The sequence below is a fragment of the Clinocottus analis genome, unplaced genomic scaffold (assembly GCF_023055335.1).
Source record: "Clinocottus analis isolate CAN_PGR_092001 unplaced genomic scaffold, fCliAna1.0.p SCAF_21, whole genome shotgun sequence".
Taxonomy (NCBI): Eukaryota; Metazoa; Chordata; class Actinopteri; order Perciformes; family Cottidae; genus Clinocottus; species Clinocottus analis.
In genome coordinates, this window is record NW_027175943.1 from 13,783,098 (window position 1) to 13,801,156 (window position 18,059).

The 18,059-nt window shown below is 46.7% G+C and overlaps 4 protein-coding genes across 5 annotated transcripts; 1 reads left to right on the plus strand and 3 right to left on the minus strand.

Moving 5' to 3' along the window:
• Positions 1–4,603: 4,603 nt before the first annotated feature.
• Positions 4,604–8,065, minus strand: LOC137792429 (zona pellucida sperm-binding protein 3-like). Of its 2 annotated transcripts, none has more exons than XM_068588098.1 (9): positions 7,479–8,065; positions 7,254–7,387; positions 6,500–6,603; positions 6,245–6,422; positions 5,982–6,099; positions 5,590–5,681; positions 5,376–5,494; positions 5,177–5,295; positions 4,604–4,798 (listed from the first exon to the last, which is right to left on the minus strand). In XM_068588098.1, exons 1-8 carry the CDS (start codon positions 7,785–7,787, stop codon positions 5,204–5,206), a joined length of 1,146 nt encoding a protein of 381 aa, XP_068444199.1. In that variant the 5' UTR covers positions 7,788–8,065; the 3' UTR covers positions 4,604–4,798; positions 5,177–5,203. The 2 variants fall into 2 exon arrangements, with proteins under 2 accessions (XP_068444199.1, XP_068444198.1); XM_068588097.1 differs by having other exon boundaries at positions 4,604–4,865.
• A 265-nt stretch (positions 8,066–8,330) lies between these two features.
• On the plus strand, positions 8,331–9,538 carry ufsp1 (UFM1-specific peptidase 1). The gene has a single exon (XM_068588052.1). The coding sequence runs from the start codon at positions 8,443–8,445 to the stop codon at positions 9,214–9,216; it is 774 nt and encodes a 257-aa protein (XP_068444153.1). The 5' UTR covers positions 8,331–8,442; the 3' UTR covers positions 9,217–9,538.
• Positions 9,539–9,920: 382 nt separating this feature from the next.
• On the minus strand, positions 9,921–11,268 carry si:dkey-85k7.10 (endonuclease domain-containing 1 protein). The gene is made up of 2 exons (XM_068588356.1): positions 10,945–11,268; positions 9,921–10,502 (listed from the first exon to the last, which is right to left on the minus strand). Exons 1-2 carry the CDS (start codon positions 11,266–11,268, stop codon positions 9,921–9,923), a joined length of 906 nt encoding a protein of 301 aa, XP_068444457.1.
• A 1,670-nt stretch (positions 11,269–12,938) lies between these two features.
• LOC137792616 (uncharacterized) lies at positions 12,939–17,713 on the minus strand. Its single transcript, XM_068588357.1, has 4 exons — positions 17,357–17,713; positions 16,279–16,923; positions 14,283–14,552; positions 12,939–13,526 (listed from the first exon to the last, which is right to left on the minus strand). The coding sequence occupies exons 1-4, from the start codon at positions 17,711–17,713 to the stop codon at positions 12,939–12,941; spliced, it is 1,860 nt and encodes a 619-aa protein (XP_068444458.1).
• Positions 17,714–18,059: the final 346 nt, after the last annotated feature.

An 18,059-nucleotide genomic window follows, 5' to 3' on the forward strand; every position in this document is an offset into this window, starting at 1 on the left:
TTTTAGCAGTAACGAAGCGTAGAGAGCCGGCGTGAATGAGTCAAGTTTAGCAACTTAATGCTTTATTCACACTCCTGGAACAGCGCAGGAAAGTACCAGATGAGCACCAAACTTGTTTGGCTCATTTTCTGTAACCGGGGTAGCAATAAAACATGGTGGAATCAGCAAGCTAGCTAGTGGGCAGATAGCGAGTTAGCTCGCTTGCTAACCCCACGCATGCTTACAGAAAATGACCCTAAAAGTTAAACGCTAAGCCTAGAAGTTGAACGCTGAATGATTTGATCTGTATGGATCTGTGTGTGTGTGTGTGTGTGTGTGTGTGTGTGTGTGTGTGTGTCTGTGTGTGTGTGTGTGTTTACTCCAAAGCCAAATTGTCTCTCTTGGCCAATGTTAAGAATGCTCATTGCTAGTGGATGCATGCACGTATTTCAAAAAACATTTCAGCTGGAGAAGAATGACAAGAATGAGATTACCAATAATTAAAGTTATTCAAATTAACTTCATATGACAAAATAACAATGACACTGGCCCAGGTACAAGGCGTAGCAACGACTTTTCTGTGCCTTCATCAAAACACATCATGTGCTACAGGAAAGTGCCGGCTAAGTCAAGGGATCGGTCCATGTGCAGCACCCAGTGCAGTGATGGCAGACAGACGCTCTCATCTCCGCACTTCAAGAAGGTTCGTCCATGTCCGAGGTCACCGACCTGACCCCTGAACGCCCCTTTGGAGCCAGAGCAAAGGAAACGTAGAGCAATTTCCTATGTGTGTCAAAGAGGAGGGGATGCCGCCCACGTCTCTTGCTCCACACCAGAAGTAAAACATGTTTGCATTATCTGGAGCACACACGCGTGGAAACACACGTTTGCACATAAGCCCATGCTGTGTGCTAGTGTATGCAAGTTAAATACCATGAAGGTCAAATATAGAAATGTACTGAAACGAACTGCAATAACAACATTATATTGTGTCTAAATGAAATGCCCTCTGTCCAGATCCTCCTTCAATTGAATCAATATCAATAACCCTTTTGTCATTTAGTTATTTTACTGTATATACCTTATATACACTTTATAGCCACTGTATATACTTTGCATTTTTGCTTTTTCTTTATTATTAAATGTTCCTAAATGTAATATGTTCGTTCTATCTATTTTATGTATAAATAATCAAATCTCAAACAATATTTCTGGACTTTTGCTTTTCTTCTCAACATTAAATTGCCCAAATACCCAAAATGTGACTCCTTAAGTTAAAGACTGATACCCATTCAACATTTCCAGGTATTAAAATATGTCCTGCATATTCATCTCATCGTATAGATCCACTCCTTCTGACATGAGAGAGCTTTAATACGACATGGTCACCGCTGTCCCGGGGTGAAGGCAATGTTGACAAAAAAATGGTTGTACTATTTGCTCAAAGGGCTGTTTGCTTTTGTCTGAGCCAACATGAGGGGGAGAGCGTAGACGAGGTACGTGCCGTGAGCCATGATCCGTGACCAGGACATGGGGATTGTGGGTGGGAGGCGAGGGACGCGTGAGGAGAACTGGGGCCAGGGAGTCCAGTCACAATGACTCCACGGTTGGAAGGGGACACGCTTATTGAATCGAGGATGATTCAACAGTGGAGGGGTGATGCAAAGTTCGCCGTGAATCCAAACAATCTCTACCTGACGGGCCGGATGAGGCGGGTGAGGCTTCATCGTACTATATACAAGGCAGTGAAAGTGCCCAGATGTTATATTGGATTGTGTGTTTGTGTGTGTGTGTGTGTTTGTGTTTGTTTTTCTCATCCAAGTTTTGGGCGCGCAGCCAGCGAGGTCTACTCCTCTGGCGCGACACAAGACAGGAAGCTGACATAAAAGAATGGGGGGGGACTGTCTGTGAGGGACACAGGAGCCGAGGCGGGAGGCAAGACGGCCGCCACCGGCGAGGTCGGAAGTTATTGTTTCAGCTTTCAGGCATCCACAGTGACATGAATCGTATCCCTCTATTGAACATAATGGGATTGCATGGCGATAGACAGTGTGGAGAAACATTGCCGGAGTGCGTATGACTGTACAGACCACCCATCCTGCAACAATCCCACACTAACCCACACTAACAAGACTCAAAGCCTTTACACACCTGTGGCGTTTTTTACTGTGCAATTAATTCACGTCACTTTTTTTTGGACCTAATTTCTCTCTTCTATTTCCTATTATCGATGAACCTAAACATTGCGAGCGAGGTTGATTTTTACTGCAAATAAGCCACGTTGTGCAGGATTCGGTTGAGTTGCAGCAATTATGAAACAACAGTTCGGCAGTCCAAGAGCCAAGTCTGTTTGTCTATTTTGTGGAAGGCTATCCTTTGACTCAAAGAAAGCTCGTCCAGTGGCCCGCAGCGTCTGCATGCGAATGCAGTAATCTGTTTATAGCGATTCCTTGAAGCCTGATGGATTGTCGTGAGATCCCGTGATTCCCCGTGTGATATCGTGATGTGTGAGAAGACGGCTGCCGTGCAAGGTAACGTTGCCCTCGGCTGCGTACGTCATGTCCATGATTGTGTCATGTGAGAGAGGAAAGGCATCCTTCCTCCAACGCCGTCATACAACTACACTGCTAATTTGTTTTTCCAAACACACGTCACGGCACCGGAGGCGGGGGTTCACCTCCGTCACGATTGCAGCATTTGTGTTCACGTGATATTTTTAAAAGAGGAATGAAAAAGATGTTTGGGAAAGAGAATACCTGTGTGAGTGTGGACGAGGACGAGGCCACGAAAACACTTTGGCCAAGGTTTAAGGAAAGATCCTGGTTTTACTGTAAACACTGCATGTCTTGTATGTCCTGACTGTCTCCCGGTCTCTCCTCTCCAGCTACAGTCCCACATCACCCTTCTCTTTCCATCGATCCATCAGATACCCTCAGACTTTCCCAATAATCTGCCCCCACTTCCCTCATCTGCTCTGCAACCACCTGAGTATATATCTCAAATAAAACGGTCCCAGTCAGTTCAAAGTTGCCATGTGGTTTTCTGTTACCTGCCCGCCTCATCTCAACTCCTGCTTGTGTCCTTCCCTTACTTCCACTGTTCATCGTTTAACAGTTTCGTTGATCCACGTGGTTTTAACCCCTAAATACGACCATAAATAATGTCAATCATGCTCTATAGTTGCATGCGGACGCTGTCCGTCATTGTCCATACTGTAGGGACAACAAATGGAATGTTTTGTTGGTGCGTTCAGAAAAACATTAGCTGTTGAAAGCGAGTATTGACATGTAGTTTCAAGGAGACGGGGTAGTGGACCGATGGCCAAAAGGTCCACGAACATCAACCTGAAACTCCAGGTTTATTCTGCAGCGCTGCTCTAGATATTCCAAATGTTCTGATTGGGCCTCAACACGCGAGGAGGAACTTTATGTTCCCCGTCGGTGTTGAGAGACATCAAACACCAAACACGATCTCATGTGTCATGCCAAGACCAACACTTGCGTCACACTCTCGAGTGTAACAGGAGTCACACTCATCCTGGGTTGATGAAACACAAATATATCATAGAGGAAACTATTCATTCATTTCACTTAGCCTCTGTGCATGTGAAGCTCCTTGCCAGTCATTTGAACTATAAACATAATTTATATGACATTCAAAAACAATTCCAGTGTTGAACTTGATCAAAAACGTAATGGCACGGTCATTTTACCATGAAATCTGCCCGTCTGAGTCTCCCATTCGGCCTGTGCATTGTATTTTCAGCTATGCATTTAGATGTGTTTAAAAAATAACTCATATCAGCATATTCTATAGGTCTAGAAAAGATGTTCTTTAACTCTAGAACACCAACGTTAAGAATAGTCACACTATCACTAACGTCAGGTGAAAATCACCCGAACACGTACTTGTAGAAAAAAGCAGGAAGACACGCCCACCTTCAATAAGACACACCCACCATCAATAAGACACGCCCACCTTCAATAAGACACGCCTACCTTAAATGAGACACGCCCACCTTTAATAAGACACACCCACCTTTAAGACACACCCACTTTGAATAAGACACGCCCACCTTCAATAAGACACGCCCTCCTTCAATAACATCAGTGAGCACCATGAAGCTACACTGAGACAAAAGCAACACAATGAAGATAACGTAACAATCACTCGGGTGAAAGTCACCTGACGTTAGTGTTCTGGTGTTAAAATGAAGTCGTTAATCACATTAATATGGTGTTATATTTTCAGAGACACAGTTCCAGGAGTGTTGGTCGCCGTCACGGACCAAGACGCCGCCGAGTGAGAACTTCCAGGTTTCCCTTGTGGTCGATCACGTTTCCTCTCACGGGACCAGCGGTGCTGCTCCTGCAGGCGGGGATGGAAAGCGCACACAGTGCAGAACGCTCCCATTCTTACTCAGATGTTTATTCTCGTCCACTTGTTGCTGAGATATTTTAGGTTCCATTGTAGTTCTTCGGCCTCTTTGTGGAAACTCCTCACGGGTTTGTTTTCGTCGTCATGACTGAAAACGACCCGTAGAGGGTTTCTGTTATTGTCTTTGAGGAAAGAAAAGTATATTTACGACCTCCCGGACATGTATGACAGTAACTTCAACACATCATTCACAAATGCATGTTTATTTGTATAATGCACAAACATGAAACCATCGGGTCTGTGCTGCTCCGTCTGTTTCTCCTCAGCTTCCTCCAAGTGTCCCGGACCGAGCTTCGGTAGAGGAGCGTCCTCAGTCACAACAGGAAGTGTTGTACTACTACAACGCTGCGCTCACACAGAGGTATGACCGTCTGCGGCTCCGCTGAAGTTTACAGAAACACAATTGGGTAGCTTCCTTTATTCTTCATCCGTCGTGATAACGATCACCTCTGTGCCACAGAGAGAAGAAGGAACAAACTCCTCACAGAAAAGTATCCAAGCCTGTTGCTCACTTTACATTCTGGCAGACTCGTCTCTTCTAACAATGGTTTAGGTTTTAACCCGGCAGTGGTGTGTGTGTCACCACAATACTGCTGTCGCTGGCCTCCATGACTTCTAACATTATGAATAACAGCTTGTCAGACCTTCAAATAGTTTTCTTGGTGTTAATCAGTAGAGCCAAAACTTCAGAACGTCAACATTCACGGTGAGGTCATTCCTGATTGTCTCCTCTGGCGTCGGGCTCGGCGCTCGTACCCACCTGATAGCAGAGCTGGAACAAGGCTCTCTATTGGCTGACTGACAGACGGCCCGTCCAATGGGAGCGCGGCAGAGTGTGAAGCGGCCCAACTGTTGTGTCCGCCTCGTGGTGGTTGTTTACTGTCGGAAACACACGACTGGCTAAGTGACACACATGCACACTTCATAAATGAATGAATGAATAAAAAGGGCTGAGCGACCTGCATCTCGTGGAGTTGTGTGTGCAGCGAGGCCAACGCGCTCCTCTCCGGTCCTTCCCGAGCAGTCGTCAGAGTCACAGCATGCACACAGAGCATTGTCTCCCTCTGTGGCTCTCCAGCTGAATGACAGACACACGGTATGAGCCGGTACTGAGAAGAACAATCACACACGGGAACGAACACCTGAAGGGCCCCAACGGCCTGGCAGCCTCACCTGAACGTGGGTCTGTGGAAGGAACAGGCTTTCTGCAGCCGGCTGGGAGAGTTTGGCTTCAGAGTGACTCTGATGTGGCAGCTGATGAACATCTAGCAGAGAGACAAACAGATAAAACACATTTGATCACGCAGGATTCATTTCAACAGCAAAAACAATTAGCTTTAGGCCAACAAAATGCTTTAAAAACAATACAACAATTTGAATTGTGCTTTTATATATTTTATTATATTTGTCTGCCTTTGGTGTTATCTGGACCTTGAGTCTGTGATAAAAGTTTGATTGATTGATTGAACACATGCATGAGGAATAGTAATACAACTTTATGCTGAAATGACGACTCTGATTCTAACTATTAGATACTCAGGCTCTGTTAGACGAGGGGTTGGTACCTGCTCTGAAGACTCCGGGTTGAAGCGGAAAGCTTGGACGCTGAAGCACAGCCGGTTCTCCTGCTTCCTTGAGAGGAATGTAGATGAAGAGCCCGGCAACACGCTGTCCATCAGACATCTGCATTGGAGGAGCAGCACAAGAATCAAATGCAGACATGATGCATTTGATGGACCGAGCGTAGCTGCTGCTGAACTACCCGCAAATGAGAATAGTTTTTAGGATTAAGTGTTTTTATTTCCTCCCATCAGAAGGACAAATGTACCCGTGCTTGCTGATGAACCTATAGCTTGGCAGGGACAGGGGGTCCGGCGTCAGCGTGGCGACACAGCGGTCGACAAACAGAGCCAGAGGCGGGTGCAGCGGGGCCTCCACGCTGGCCTCCAAAAACACCGCTTCCCCCTGCTGATACACAGAGGAACTACGCAGCGCGGTGCAGCCGCCTGCCGGGAAACAGACGGACCTGTGAGCCCAGACAGAAACCACACGGCCGCTCGTCCAGAGAAACCTTCCTCTTCACCTGCCATGCTGCGGAGGGAGAAGTGCAGGAGGCCCACGGCGCTGACAGTGGAGGTCATGGGCAGCCAGGTCGGGGTCAGCGGTTCCCCATTCACCGTCTGCTTCCTGCGCTCACACGGAGATAACGGAGATAATCAGGCACCGGTTATACGAAGACAGTGAGCTGACACACACACACACACACACACACACACACACACACACACACACACACACATATATTTATTTATTTATTGCCTGTATTGTTTTTGGTGCTACTCTAATAACAAATTCCCCCTTGGGGATTAAAAGAGTATCTATCTATCTATACTTTATTATTCCTCAAGGGGAAATTTGTTATCAGAGTAGCATCTAAAACCTTACAGACACAAAATAAACAAATTTATCAAAACAACAGGGATGAAAGACATATACAAAATAATATATATATATATATATATATATATATATATATATATATATATATATATATATATATATATATATATATACATACATACATACATACATACATACACACACACACACACACACACACACACACACACACACACACACACACACACACACACACACACACATACATACATACATACATACATAGAAAGCAAATAACTGGAGTGAATTGAGATATATGTGCAGCTGCAGAGTGTATTCATTTAGGAAATTGAATTTAAACAATAGAGTGTGCACAATGCAAAGTATCTATCCATCTAGAGATAGATACTTATCTCCGGCCCTGCCGAGGCCTCTACCTCTTGTAGTGACACTCCACAGGTACAGTGACAGCGGCAGCAGCTCTCACTATCACCCCGCCTGCAGAGGCGGCGGGACCCGCAGCGCGGAGCAGCACCAGCTGGTTGGAATACACAAGCCACTCACCGCGGACCTGGGTGAAGGCATTTATGAAGACATGCATCAAACCATGAATGAAATAAATACATAAATAAAACAACTAAATTGCCTTCGCCTTGTCTCACGCTGGACTCGGTCCCACATTCCTGCAGCCCCGCAGAGATGAGCATGGAGTCCGGCTGCGGGCTCTTCGCTCCGCAGGAGCTCTGCTGCACGGAGGCCGCTCCAAGACGAAGATTTTCAGGTTTGAAGGGAACACGGTTCTTCTCAAAAAACAGTCGCTTTACGGTTATTGTCACTTCCACTTCTCCGCATTTTATCTCAAGTCCGACGTTTTCCCTAGTTCCGAGGTCTACGTGTTTTTTCTCAGCGCACGCGGACAGCAGAAGCACGAATAAGTGCACGAACCGTGTGTATTTTACCCGGATCGCCATTTATCTACGTATTTGTTTTAATTTGTTTCCAGAAAAAAAGCTAGTGATTCACTGATTATCATAAAATATACTGCAGCCAGGTGTGTTGAGAGGTGCGGTGCTCGCGTGCACCGGAGAGCGCGGATGCGACCTTTAAAGACGGCTGAAAAGATAAGTCTCAAATAGCCGGAATATACATAGCATTGTAGGCCACGACTTTAAACGACGTGGTATTTCATAATGATTTTATTTATAAAATATTATGTCAGCGGTACTCGTTGTGCGGGAATTTAATTTGCCGGTACCGTTATGCATTTTGTGTTTTTTACTGCTGCTTTGTTCCACTTTGTTTCCTAAGCCCACGGTTGTTCAGATATATTTTCTTAATAAGTAAATATTGAATTAAGAAAATAAATTAACTTTTAAACGACAAGCTATGGTGATATTCGCAAGAATGAAAGTGAGTTGACAAAAAGCTCCTGAAGGCACCATCAAGTGGGAACAATTCTTAGGCGGAACCAATGTTTTTCCCAGTGCAGCGATAGGACGGATATCGCAGTTACACCGGAATACTTGCGGATGTTGTGAAGTAATGAACCGCTCGAAACATTTCACACATTAAAATGCAGTGTGTTAAGTGCGTAGTGTGTGCTCTCGTTAAAGACGTATAGGCAACATGGATACACATGCTGCGGAAGTGGAGGAGATTGACTGGGGAGGAAGTAGAGCTGAAGACCGGATGATCATGAACAAGACCGACACCTTATCGAGTAATATCCACGCCGGTGTCCCCGACCCCCTCACACACCCTGTGAAATGTTCTCTGATAAAAGGGGACTATCTCTACTTCCATTACGGCTGTGACGGACAAGATGACCGGGGCTGGGGATGTGGCTACCGCACCGTTCAGACGATGGCTTCCTGGCTTGACCGCAACGGCTTCCCGTCGAAGGACAAACGCGAAGCTCCGCCGAGCCTCCCGGAAATGCAGCAGGCTTTAGTCACCGTGGGGGACAAGCCGGGCTCGTTCTCGCGCTCCAGGGAGTGGATCGGAACATTTGAAGCCTCCCTGATCCTCGACCTTCACTATGACGTCCCGTGTAAACTGGTGCACGTGAGAGGCGGCGGGGCAGAGCTGGAGCGCGTGGCCGTGGAGGCGCTGCATCGGCACTTTGAGACGCACGGCTCTCCAGCCATGATGGGAGGGGACAGGGACAACTCTTCCAAGGGGATACTGGGGGTGTGCACTGGGGACACTGGGAGCTACTTGCTAGTCGTGGACCCTCACTACTATGGAGGTCCGCTGGAGAAGCGCGAGCTGCAGGAGCGCGGCTGGGTGGCGTGGAGAAGAGTGTCGTCTCTCGACCAGTCTTCCTTCTACAACCTGTGCATGCCTCAGACCGCAACACGGGGACTTAAACCAAGCGACAGATGTGTTTCTGTAACTTAAAACGTCACGAATAATTATTAAGACGAGCTCGAGAAAGTGTCCTGTGAGGACATCATTTGTAGTTTACTGCAGCGCCATCCTGTGGATGAAATCAGCAATTACAAGAACAGGGCGATTAAAAAAATATAATCCTTACTCAAATTTGAGCTGAATCTCAAGTATTTCCCTCGATGATGCTTTAGTTTGTATTCATTATTAAAAAAAAGTGTTACCACTATTTATACGAACATTAATTAATGCTAATGTGTTGGACTTGATCATCAATGAATCAAGTGATTGTTCAACCAAATATACTTTGATTCTTCTCAAATATGACGATGTATCTTTTCTTTGTCTTATATGATGGTAAACTGAATATATTCATCATTTACGACTGTCGGTTTGACAAAGAAAAGCAACATTTTGGTTCCCGAGAGATGTGATGATGTTTTAATTTCTGTTTTTACATGAGAACCTAACTAATAGTCGAAAAAATTTAAAGAGGAATCTAAATTAAAATATCCGTATTTGGACTTAATGAGACAGACTCCAATCAATTAAACATTTTATTGCTCAAAGTATATATATTGAGATTTGCACACATCGTATATCCATGTGTATATATATATATATGAGTGAGGACCATGTACCTCTCCACAGTGTTAATCTAAATTTCTAACTCAATTTAAACGTGAACTACAACAAAGGCCACAGCCACCTGTATCTCAGTTATCTGGCACACAATCACTGTAGAAGATCTGGAAGTTCTTATCCACATCCATCCTCCCTTTAAGAAATTTCTCCAGGTTCTTGAGAGGAACCTCCACCATGTGGTTGTTGACGCGGTCGTTCAGCCCGTACGCAGCAAACACAGGGAACTTGTACCGCACAAAGTACGGCGCGTTCTGGTCGAACTCGACGCAGCAGTAGGCCGACCACATGTACTCCGGCACGGCCACGCGGTCCAGGTTGTTGCGGCGGATGGTGTGCCCGGAGGTGGTGACCCCGGTGACCACGAAGGCCTTGCCGCGGCAGTAGTTGTTGAGGCGCTTGCGGACGAGGTCCTGGTGCTCGGCCCAGGGTCCCAAGCTGAACTCCCGGCTCTGGGGCACCACGTTGGTCAGGCTGTAGGTGGAGGCTTTGTCCAGAGGGTCGGCCTGGTGCTCGTCGGGGTTCAGCTGGCCGCGCTCGTACTGGACCACGTCGGCGTAGTCCTCCAGCACGGCCTGGGTGTCCTCGAAGTTCATGTGCATGCTGGAGGACTGGGGGAAGGGCTCCATGTTGCTGCTGCTCTTCTCCGAGGCCAGCTGGGGAGAGCGAGACAAGGAGAGGCTCAGGGATGCAGGAAATGACATGAATTTAGTTTAGTTTTGTTCTAAAAGTTGGAGCAAATAATAGTTTATCTGTGAGTCATATTTACTCACTTACTTTTACGTTCTGAGCATTTGCCACATTCACAATGAAGAAGAGCAAATGATCCATTTGAATACAGGAGCATCAGCTCAAGGCAACGCTATCTCATTGAAATCATATCATAGCCAATAAAGCCTTTTATCTCACGCAGGAGCAACAGGACTCTCTAAACTGCGTGTAAGTGTATATCTGAAATATTTGTCTTGTGTCTTCAGACATAATTAAATGATTGATGAACGGGTACATGTAATATGTAATATAATAATATAATACAATGCAGCAACCACCAATGGATCTTTGCTAACATTTGCACTGCGAGCGTGGAGCAGCACTGACCTGGGGCTCAAACATCCAGGGGAAGTCCACCTTCTTCTCCCCGTCTGACTTCTTGAAGGTGTAGGCGGAGTAGATGGGGATGTGCTTGCGGGGGTCGTACAGGGTGACGTAGCGCGGCTGGTCCTCGTACCTCTGGCAGATCTTGGTGAAGGAGTTGCTGAGGTAGCCTCTGGGTGGAGTGCCCATGTAGAGCGAGTCCTTGCAGCGCTCCTGGTGGTTGAAGTCCCCCACCACCCCGGCCCGAGCGCCCCGCAGCAACGCACAGGTCAGCAGGGCCGCGACGGCCGCCAGCGGAGAGACGCCGTTTCTCGATGCAGGTGTCATGACCCAAAGCGCTCGTTGCCTCCACCTTTTTTAGAAGTCCTCTCAGCGGCCTGACACCCGCTGCCTCTCTCCAGCTCTGTCATCATGTCCCTCCCTCCTCGTCTCTACGTGCAGCAGACTGGCCTCCCATTGTGAATGCTTTCCATATATTCAAAGCTCCACGAGCGGCGTGGCAGTAATTCAAAAAGCAGTGAATGTTATCAACCCCGGTGAGCGCTTTATCACTGAGGGGAAGAAGATGACGGACTCCTCGCAGTACAAAGTATTACACCTTTCCTTCCAGTTGTACAGTTTGGCCTTCAGCCTGCGAGGCTTCAGATACTCAGATACGCTGTTTCTCGCCGCCATAACCACAACTTCAGGCGTTCCTTCAGGCTTCGGCTCTACGATGTGTACACCCTGTGGCCGCTTCACAGCAGTGAGCGAGGGGTTAAAGCTTCAGACAATAAGAGGAGTTTAGAGCTGCAGCCACCAGATGTCCTTGAACATGCCGCCATGAAGGGACCCCAACAATGTCGCGGTTTGCAGCAGCAGTGTGAAAGATGTAGAAAACACTCGACCCGCGTTGGAGATGATGATGCAGGTCAGGAACAAAGAGAATCCATGTGTCTGATGAGAGGAGATCGCATCCCGTAGCTTTAGATGCTAGTTTATTTACACAAATATGAAGCTTTTAACAGCAGTGACCCCAAACAAGAGAGTTCACTTATAATGCTGGTGATTGTTTCATGGAGGCGTGTGTGTGTGTGTGTGTGTGTGTGTGTGTGTGTGTGTATTTGATATACATGTATATGTGTAGAAAACAAAAATGTAAGTCGCTTTGGATAAAAGTGGGAGCTAAATGAAATGTACATACTGTGTGTGTGTATATATATATATATATATATATATATATATATATATATATATATATATATATATATATATATATATATATACACATACACACATATATATATATGTGTGTATATACACACATATATATATATGTGTGTATGTGTATATATATATATATATATATATATATATATATATATATACACATACACACATATATATATATGTGTGTATATACACACGCGCGCGCATATACACACGTATAGTGAGAAGTGTGAAATTGATTTAGAGTCTTAACATTTTCATTTGAACCTTAGTGAGTGATCATAAATGATTCAGATAATATCAGAGATGTTCTTGAACGTGTGAAATAAAACTTTAGAGACAGTTTAATGATAGTTTGCAACAGTTTACTACCATCAATTAAACAAAGCAGGTATAGATTTGCATTACACTTTCAGTGACGGGTTTAAGATACAATAGAAGCACCGCTAAACAACTCTGAGTTTGTACAGCTACTCGTGAAGCTCATGAATGTTTCCTGTGAGCTCCTACATTAGGCAGGAGTCATTCTGTCACGTCACAGCAGAAAAGGCGCAGGTGTTATTGAATAATAGACTGAATCGTGGCCCAACACCACGCAGCTGCTTCTCTACATCCTGGTACTTTGCATGCCAGCTGTCATGGCCGACTGCGACGCTCGAGCAAAACCATTGTTAACGTTACACCTGTGCTTTTCCTATGATGACAGGTGAAACAATCCCTTTTTAAAGAAGAAGAAACAGAAGGTGGTGAAGTGAGTTACGGCCCGACCTCACATGGCGGCCTCGCGGCTAAACATTGGAGGCCCCCGGCGGGACACAGTCACCCGCGAAGATCTGAAAGTTCTGCTGGACGAACGTCGTCCTCTTGAGGAACTCCTTCAGCTTCTGGACGGAGAGCTCCACCACCTCGTTGTCCTCCTCATTCAGGCCGTAGTGCGCAAAGGACGGGAACTTGTAGCGCTCGCTGTGAGGGGCGTTGTGGTCGTAGTCCACGCAGCAATAAGCCGACCACAAGTACGCGGGCACCGCCACGCGGTTCATGTTTTCCCGGCGGATCGTGTTGCCCGAGGTGGTGATGCCCGTCACGACGTAGGCGGCGCCGCGGCAGTAGTTGTTGAGCCGTTTGCGGACGACGTGCTCCTGCTTGTTCCACACCCGGTCGTTGAAGTCGGGCGCCACGGGCACCACGTTGGTGAGGGTGTAGGTGGAGGCCTTGTCGTCCGGGTCGTCCTGATGCTCGGCCGGGTTGAGGGCGCCGCGCTCGTAGAGGATGGCGTTGGTGTAGTCGTCCAGGACCGCTTGGGCGTCTTCAAAGTTCATGTGCATGTAGCCGCGCGGGAAGGGCTGCATGTCTTCGGTGTCGGAGGACGTGGAGAGCTGCGTGGGACAGACGGGCAGACGATGAGGACGGTGCAATGTGGCGACGCAACATCCGTATGAGCTAAAGCAGTGGTTCTCTCATGGGGGTACGCAAGATTTTGTTTTAACCTTTTGGAAACTGTGCGCAAAATCCTCCCATTTTAAGTCCCAGCATGCCCCATTCAGACAATCCTTTGGCATAAAATACGTGATATTTTTCCATTTTTGAACCAAACGACACAGTTTCTTGACTGAAACTTCTTCCTAACAGGACAAGACTTTGTTTTATTGTGATGTTTGTTGCAGATTCTGAATCTTTAGGTCCTAATCTTTCCATAAAGGTGTCTTATTGACGCTCCAGGAGGCTTTTTTAGTGAATCTGGCTCATATCATGCTGGATGTTCATAGTTACCATCAAAATATCTTTTAAAAGTGTGTTTTTTTTGCAGATATACATTTTTTCCCAAGACTTTGCTGAACAAATACATACAATAAACACAAGTATTGGAATTAATTTGAAGTTCCTACGGTGACTCAAACAGGGAAAAGAGATCTGGAGACAAAACTAGTTCCAGAGTTTTTAAGTTTTAAAATGTTTAAAACGAGCATCCATTAAAAAATAATTTCAAAATAGTTATTTCGGCGCCGTGTATAACATCTTTTTTTTCAACCCAAAATGCTCTGCACTGGTCAGAAGGTACTCGAATAAAAAACAAAGATTCCTCAACCGTTTTCCATCACTGAGTGAAGCCTGATGGTGAAAGACGTCCTCACCTGCGGCTCATACATCCAGGGCACGTCCACGCAGGCCTCTCCGGCCGAGCGCTTGAACGTGTAGGCGGAGTACACCGGCACGCGGTCCGCGGTGTTGAACAGCGTCACGTAGCGCGGCTTCTTGTTGTACCGTTGGCAAATGAACCGGAGGGACTGGTGCACCAGCCCGGACGGCGGCGTTCCCATGTAGAGGAACGCTCGGCACTCCGGAGACAGCTCCTTCTCCACCCGCCCGCTCACCGCCGACGCCGTGAAGCACACGAGCAGAGTCTGAGCCCACGAGGCCATGGCGAGGCGAGCTGCCAGGGTTTCTGTGAGCGGCTACGGGTGATGGCAGGCGTCTCCCTCGCTGCCCTCAGAGCTCAGTGGAACGCAGGTTTCCCTCCAGCGCCGCCTGTGATCAGGACTCCATATGCAAAGCAGTTCTTACACCTCGGCTGATCCACCCACAGCGGCTCCAGCGGGGACGGCAGCGTGGTCCTCATTGGTGGAGAAGGTTATCTCAAGGTCAACCACAACTCAAATACAACAATGTAAATGTGTCAAACTCTACCTCAGTTCCAAGGCCTTTTAGATGTTAGCATCAGGTTCAATATGAAGTAAAAATGGGACATAGCTTCAATGAGCACAGGTATGTTTCTATTATAATTTAGGGCATTGAACACACAACATCGTATGTTCCAGGGTGCAGGTGCAGGTGTTTGTCTGTAACAGTGAAACCGTCATGGAGCCCTTAAAATGCTCACAGAGATCTAAACTTCTTTGTGGCTTTTAGAAAAACTTTTGGGTTCCACATTTCAAACTTCTGTCTCCCCCCAAAAAACTTGCACTGTGGTATGAATTAGTGTCACATTATTTTATATATTCCTAAAGGGAGATGAGTGACTTTAAATGTATTGAGAAACACTAGACATCCACTCTGAACCACACATATTATACACTATGCAATGTTTGTTTTTTCATTTCATTTTATTTGTTTTTTTACAGATACAATATTCATCTCAAACGTTGTGATCTAACAACTGAAGCAAAGATAGAAAAAACATATCTTGGGTTCTTAGCGCTTCTCGTCCATGTTGTTGCGTCCTTGAGCGAGACTCTTAACCTGAACTGCTCCCCGTTCCTGTGTCCATGGTTTATAGTAAGGAGGACTTAAAATGACTCAAGAATAAATAAATACAGACATATATGAATATAAGTTATACCTAAAGAGGACATCATTAAAATAAATATTTATTTATGCCTGTATTTATTTATTTATGCATTTATTTATATATTCCTGTATTTATTCATGCATTTATTTATACTTAAGTCATTTTAAGTCCTCCATAGAGCAAACATGTGCATTGATTTGGATAAAAGCATCAGCTAAAAAAAGAAAAAAAACCATATCCTCAGTAAAACGTTAACCTATTTAACTTTAAACATATGTTCAACCCTCCTGTGTGGTGCATGAAGGTGCATGAAGGTGCAGGATGCGGTGGACTAGTGAGGGCCAGACAATTGTTCCATGAGTCATTGCCTTCACTGACGGTTCTGTTGCAGAACCACAGTGTCAGAGGAACTCGTTGTGTTCAAGCCGTAAAGATAATGATAGTTTTAGCACCTTCCCCACACACCACACCTCACTCCTGTTCAAGACACTCATAGATAGTATTGTCTTGTTTGTTCAGCACCGCCATATCACCAGTGAAGGCAAATTACTGACACCAGCGCTTAATCTGATTCAGTCGACATGAGCTTCTCCTCTTTTGCTGCATGATGGGAAATGCAGGATGTAGAGTTCTTGGGGATTTGATGATATCTTACAGGGTGGACGCTACACTTTCACGACCAAGTCACCACAGCAACAGCTTGGATTTCAACACACCGGAGGAAGAGCTACTTCCTCCTCTGCTCAGGACGACTTCGCTCCTCTTCATCTTCACATGGAGAACAGTTTACAGCTTCTATGAATGTTGTGGTTGTCAAATTGCCTCTATTATAGTTTATTTGCCTTCGCCGGCTTCATCCTTCCCCACCACAGTGAAACACTGGTCAGGTCTCTCTTCTTCCTGGAGCTGGATTCGGACACACAACCCTTGTAGAAGATCGCCAGGTCCCTGTCTGCGTCTGTCTGGCTCTTCAGGAAGCTCTCCAGAGTCTTCAGAGGGACTTCCACCACACTGTGGTCCGTCCGGTCATTCAGGGCGTAGCCGCCATAACCGGGGAACATGAACCTCACCTCGTAAGGGGAGTTGTGGTCAAACCGTGGGCAGCAGTAAGCCAACCACATGTGTTTTGGGATCGCCAGGCGGTCCCTGCTATCTCGTCGGAGGGTCCCCCCGGAAACGGTCACCCCCGTCACCATGAAGGATTTGCCGTGACAGAAGTTGTTGAGACGGCGCCGGATCGCGTCCAAGTACGGCTTCCAGGAAGTGTCCAGGAAGTGCGTGATCAACGGGACCACGTTGGTGAGAGTGTACGTGGAGGATTTGTCGTCCGGCTCTGACTGGTGCAGGTCGGGGTTCAGCGGGCCGCGTTTGTACTCGACGGCGTCCGTGTAGTCCTCCAACACGGCCTGGCTGTCCTCAATCAGAGGGGGCGTGTCCTCAGTCAGGGGGAGAGCTCTCATGTCGCCACCCTCATCGTCTGACACCAACTGTAGGGAAAAGGAAATGATTCAAGACATTTAAAGACATTTAAGACAATGCCCAAAATCCTTCAAATGCAGAACTTCTTCTGCAAATCTAAGAGCCACATAAGAACCTTCTACCAGAGAAATCATAGAGTTTAATTCTGCCACAAAAGAAAAGTAAAGCAAAAGACATCTCTTGATGAACTTTCTCTAAAGTGTTTATCCTTTATCTGTGACTCTTCCTTTTAAAGAGACGTTTGCTCTTTGTCGGTCCGGCATTAACTTCCTGCATGCGTTGTCTTCTTTACCAAATTCTGCCACTGGTAACCAGCAAAATGGCAGCAAGCAGTATAATCCTAAATGTAAAAAGATCCCTTTGCAAACCCATCTGGTGATGTCATCAGTGATGCCTGCTTTTGTTATGTCATTGTCGTTACTGCTATACATTGGGCTCTACCTGTGGCTCGTACATCCACGGCGTGTCCATCCTCCTCTTCCCGTCCGACTTCTTAAAGATGTAGGCTGAGAAGAGGGGGATGCGGCGCTCGGCGTCGTACAACGTGGCGTAGCGCAGTTTGTCGGCGTACTTCTGGCAGACCCTCCTCGGGTTGGCTCCCTCCATCCCTGCAGGTGGCGTCTGCATGTAGAAGAAGTGGCTGCAGCCTTTGAAGCTGCTCGCCACACTGGCGCTCGCCGGGGGCGGCGCCGTCAGCAGGAAGAAGGACAGGACCCAAAAGGGATGCAAACAAAACAACAGCGACACCGTGGGGGGGACGCGGCCTGTCGCACATCTCAGCGGGCGAAGGGATTCCATGAGGCGACGAGGGAACGTTCTGGCTGGTGTGTCATCGAGCGTTGATGTTGCCGTCACAATCTGCTGGAGTGTAATGACGGTTGGACAGACATGCAAAGCCGCAGCAGCAGCTCAGGGTGGTGCTCTTGGATGGACAGTTGACTTATCTGCAGTGTGTGTGCAGCCATGCACCTCTGCACAGGCCTCTGACAGCGTGTGCACATGTTGTACATGAGCCCGTATAGTCTGTACTGTCCATCCTGGATGCCTCACGGCAAGTTATAGGATGATAGATCTGAACAGTTCATAAACACTACACTTCATATGCACTACACCACACTTCTTATACACTACACATACACACTTT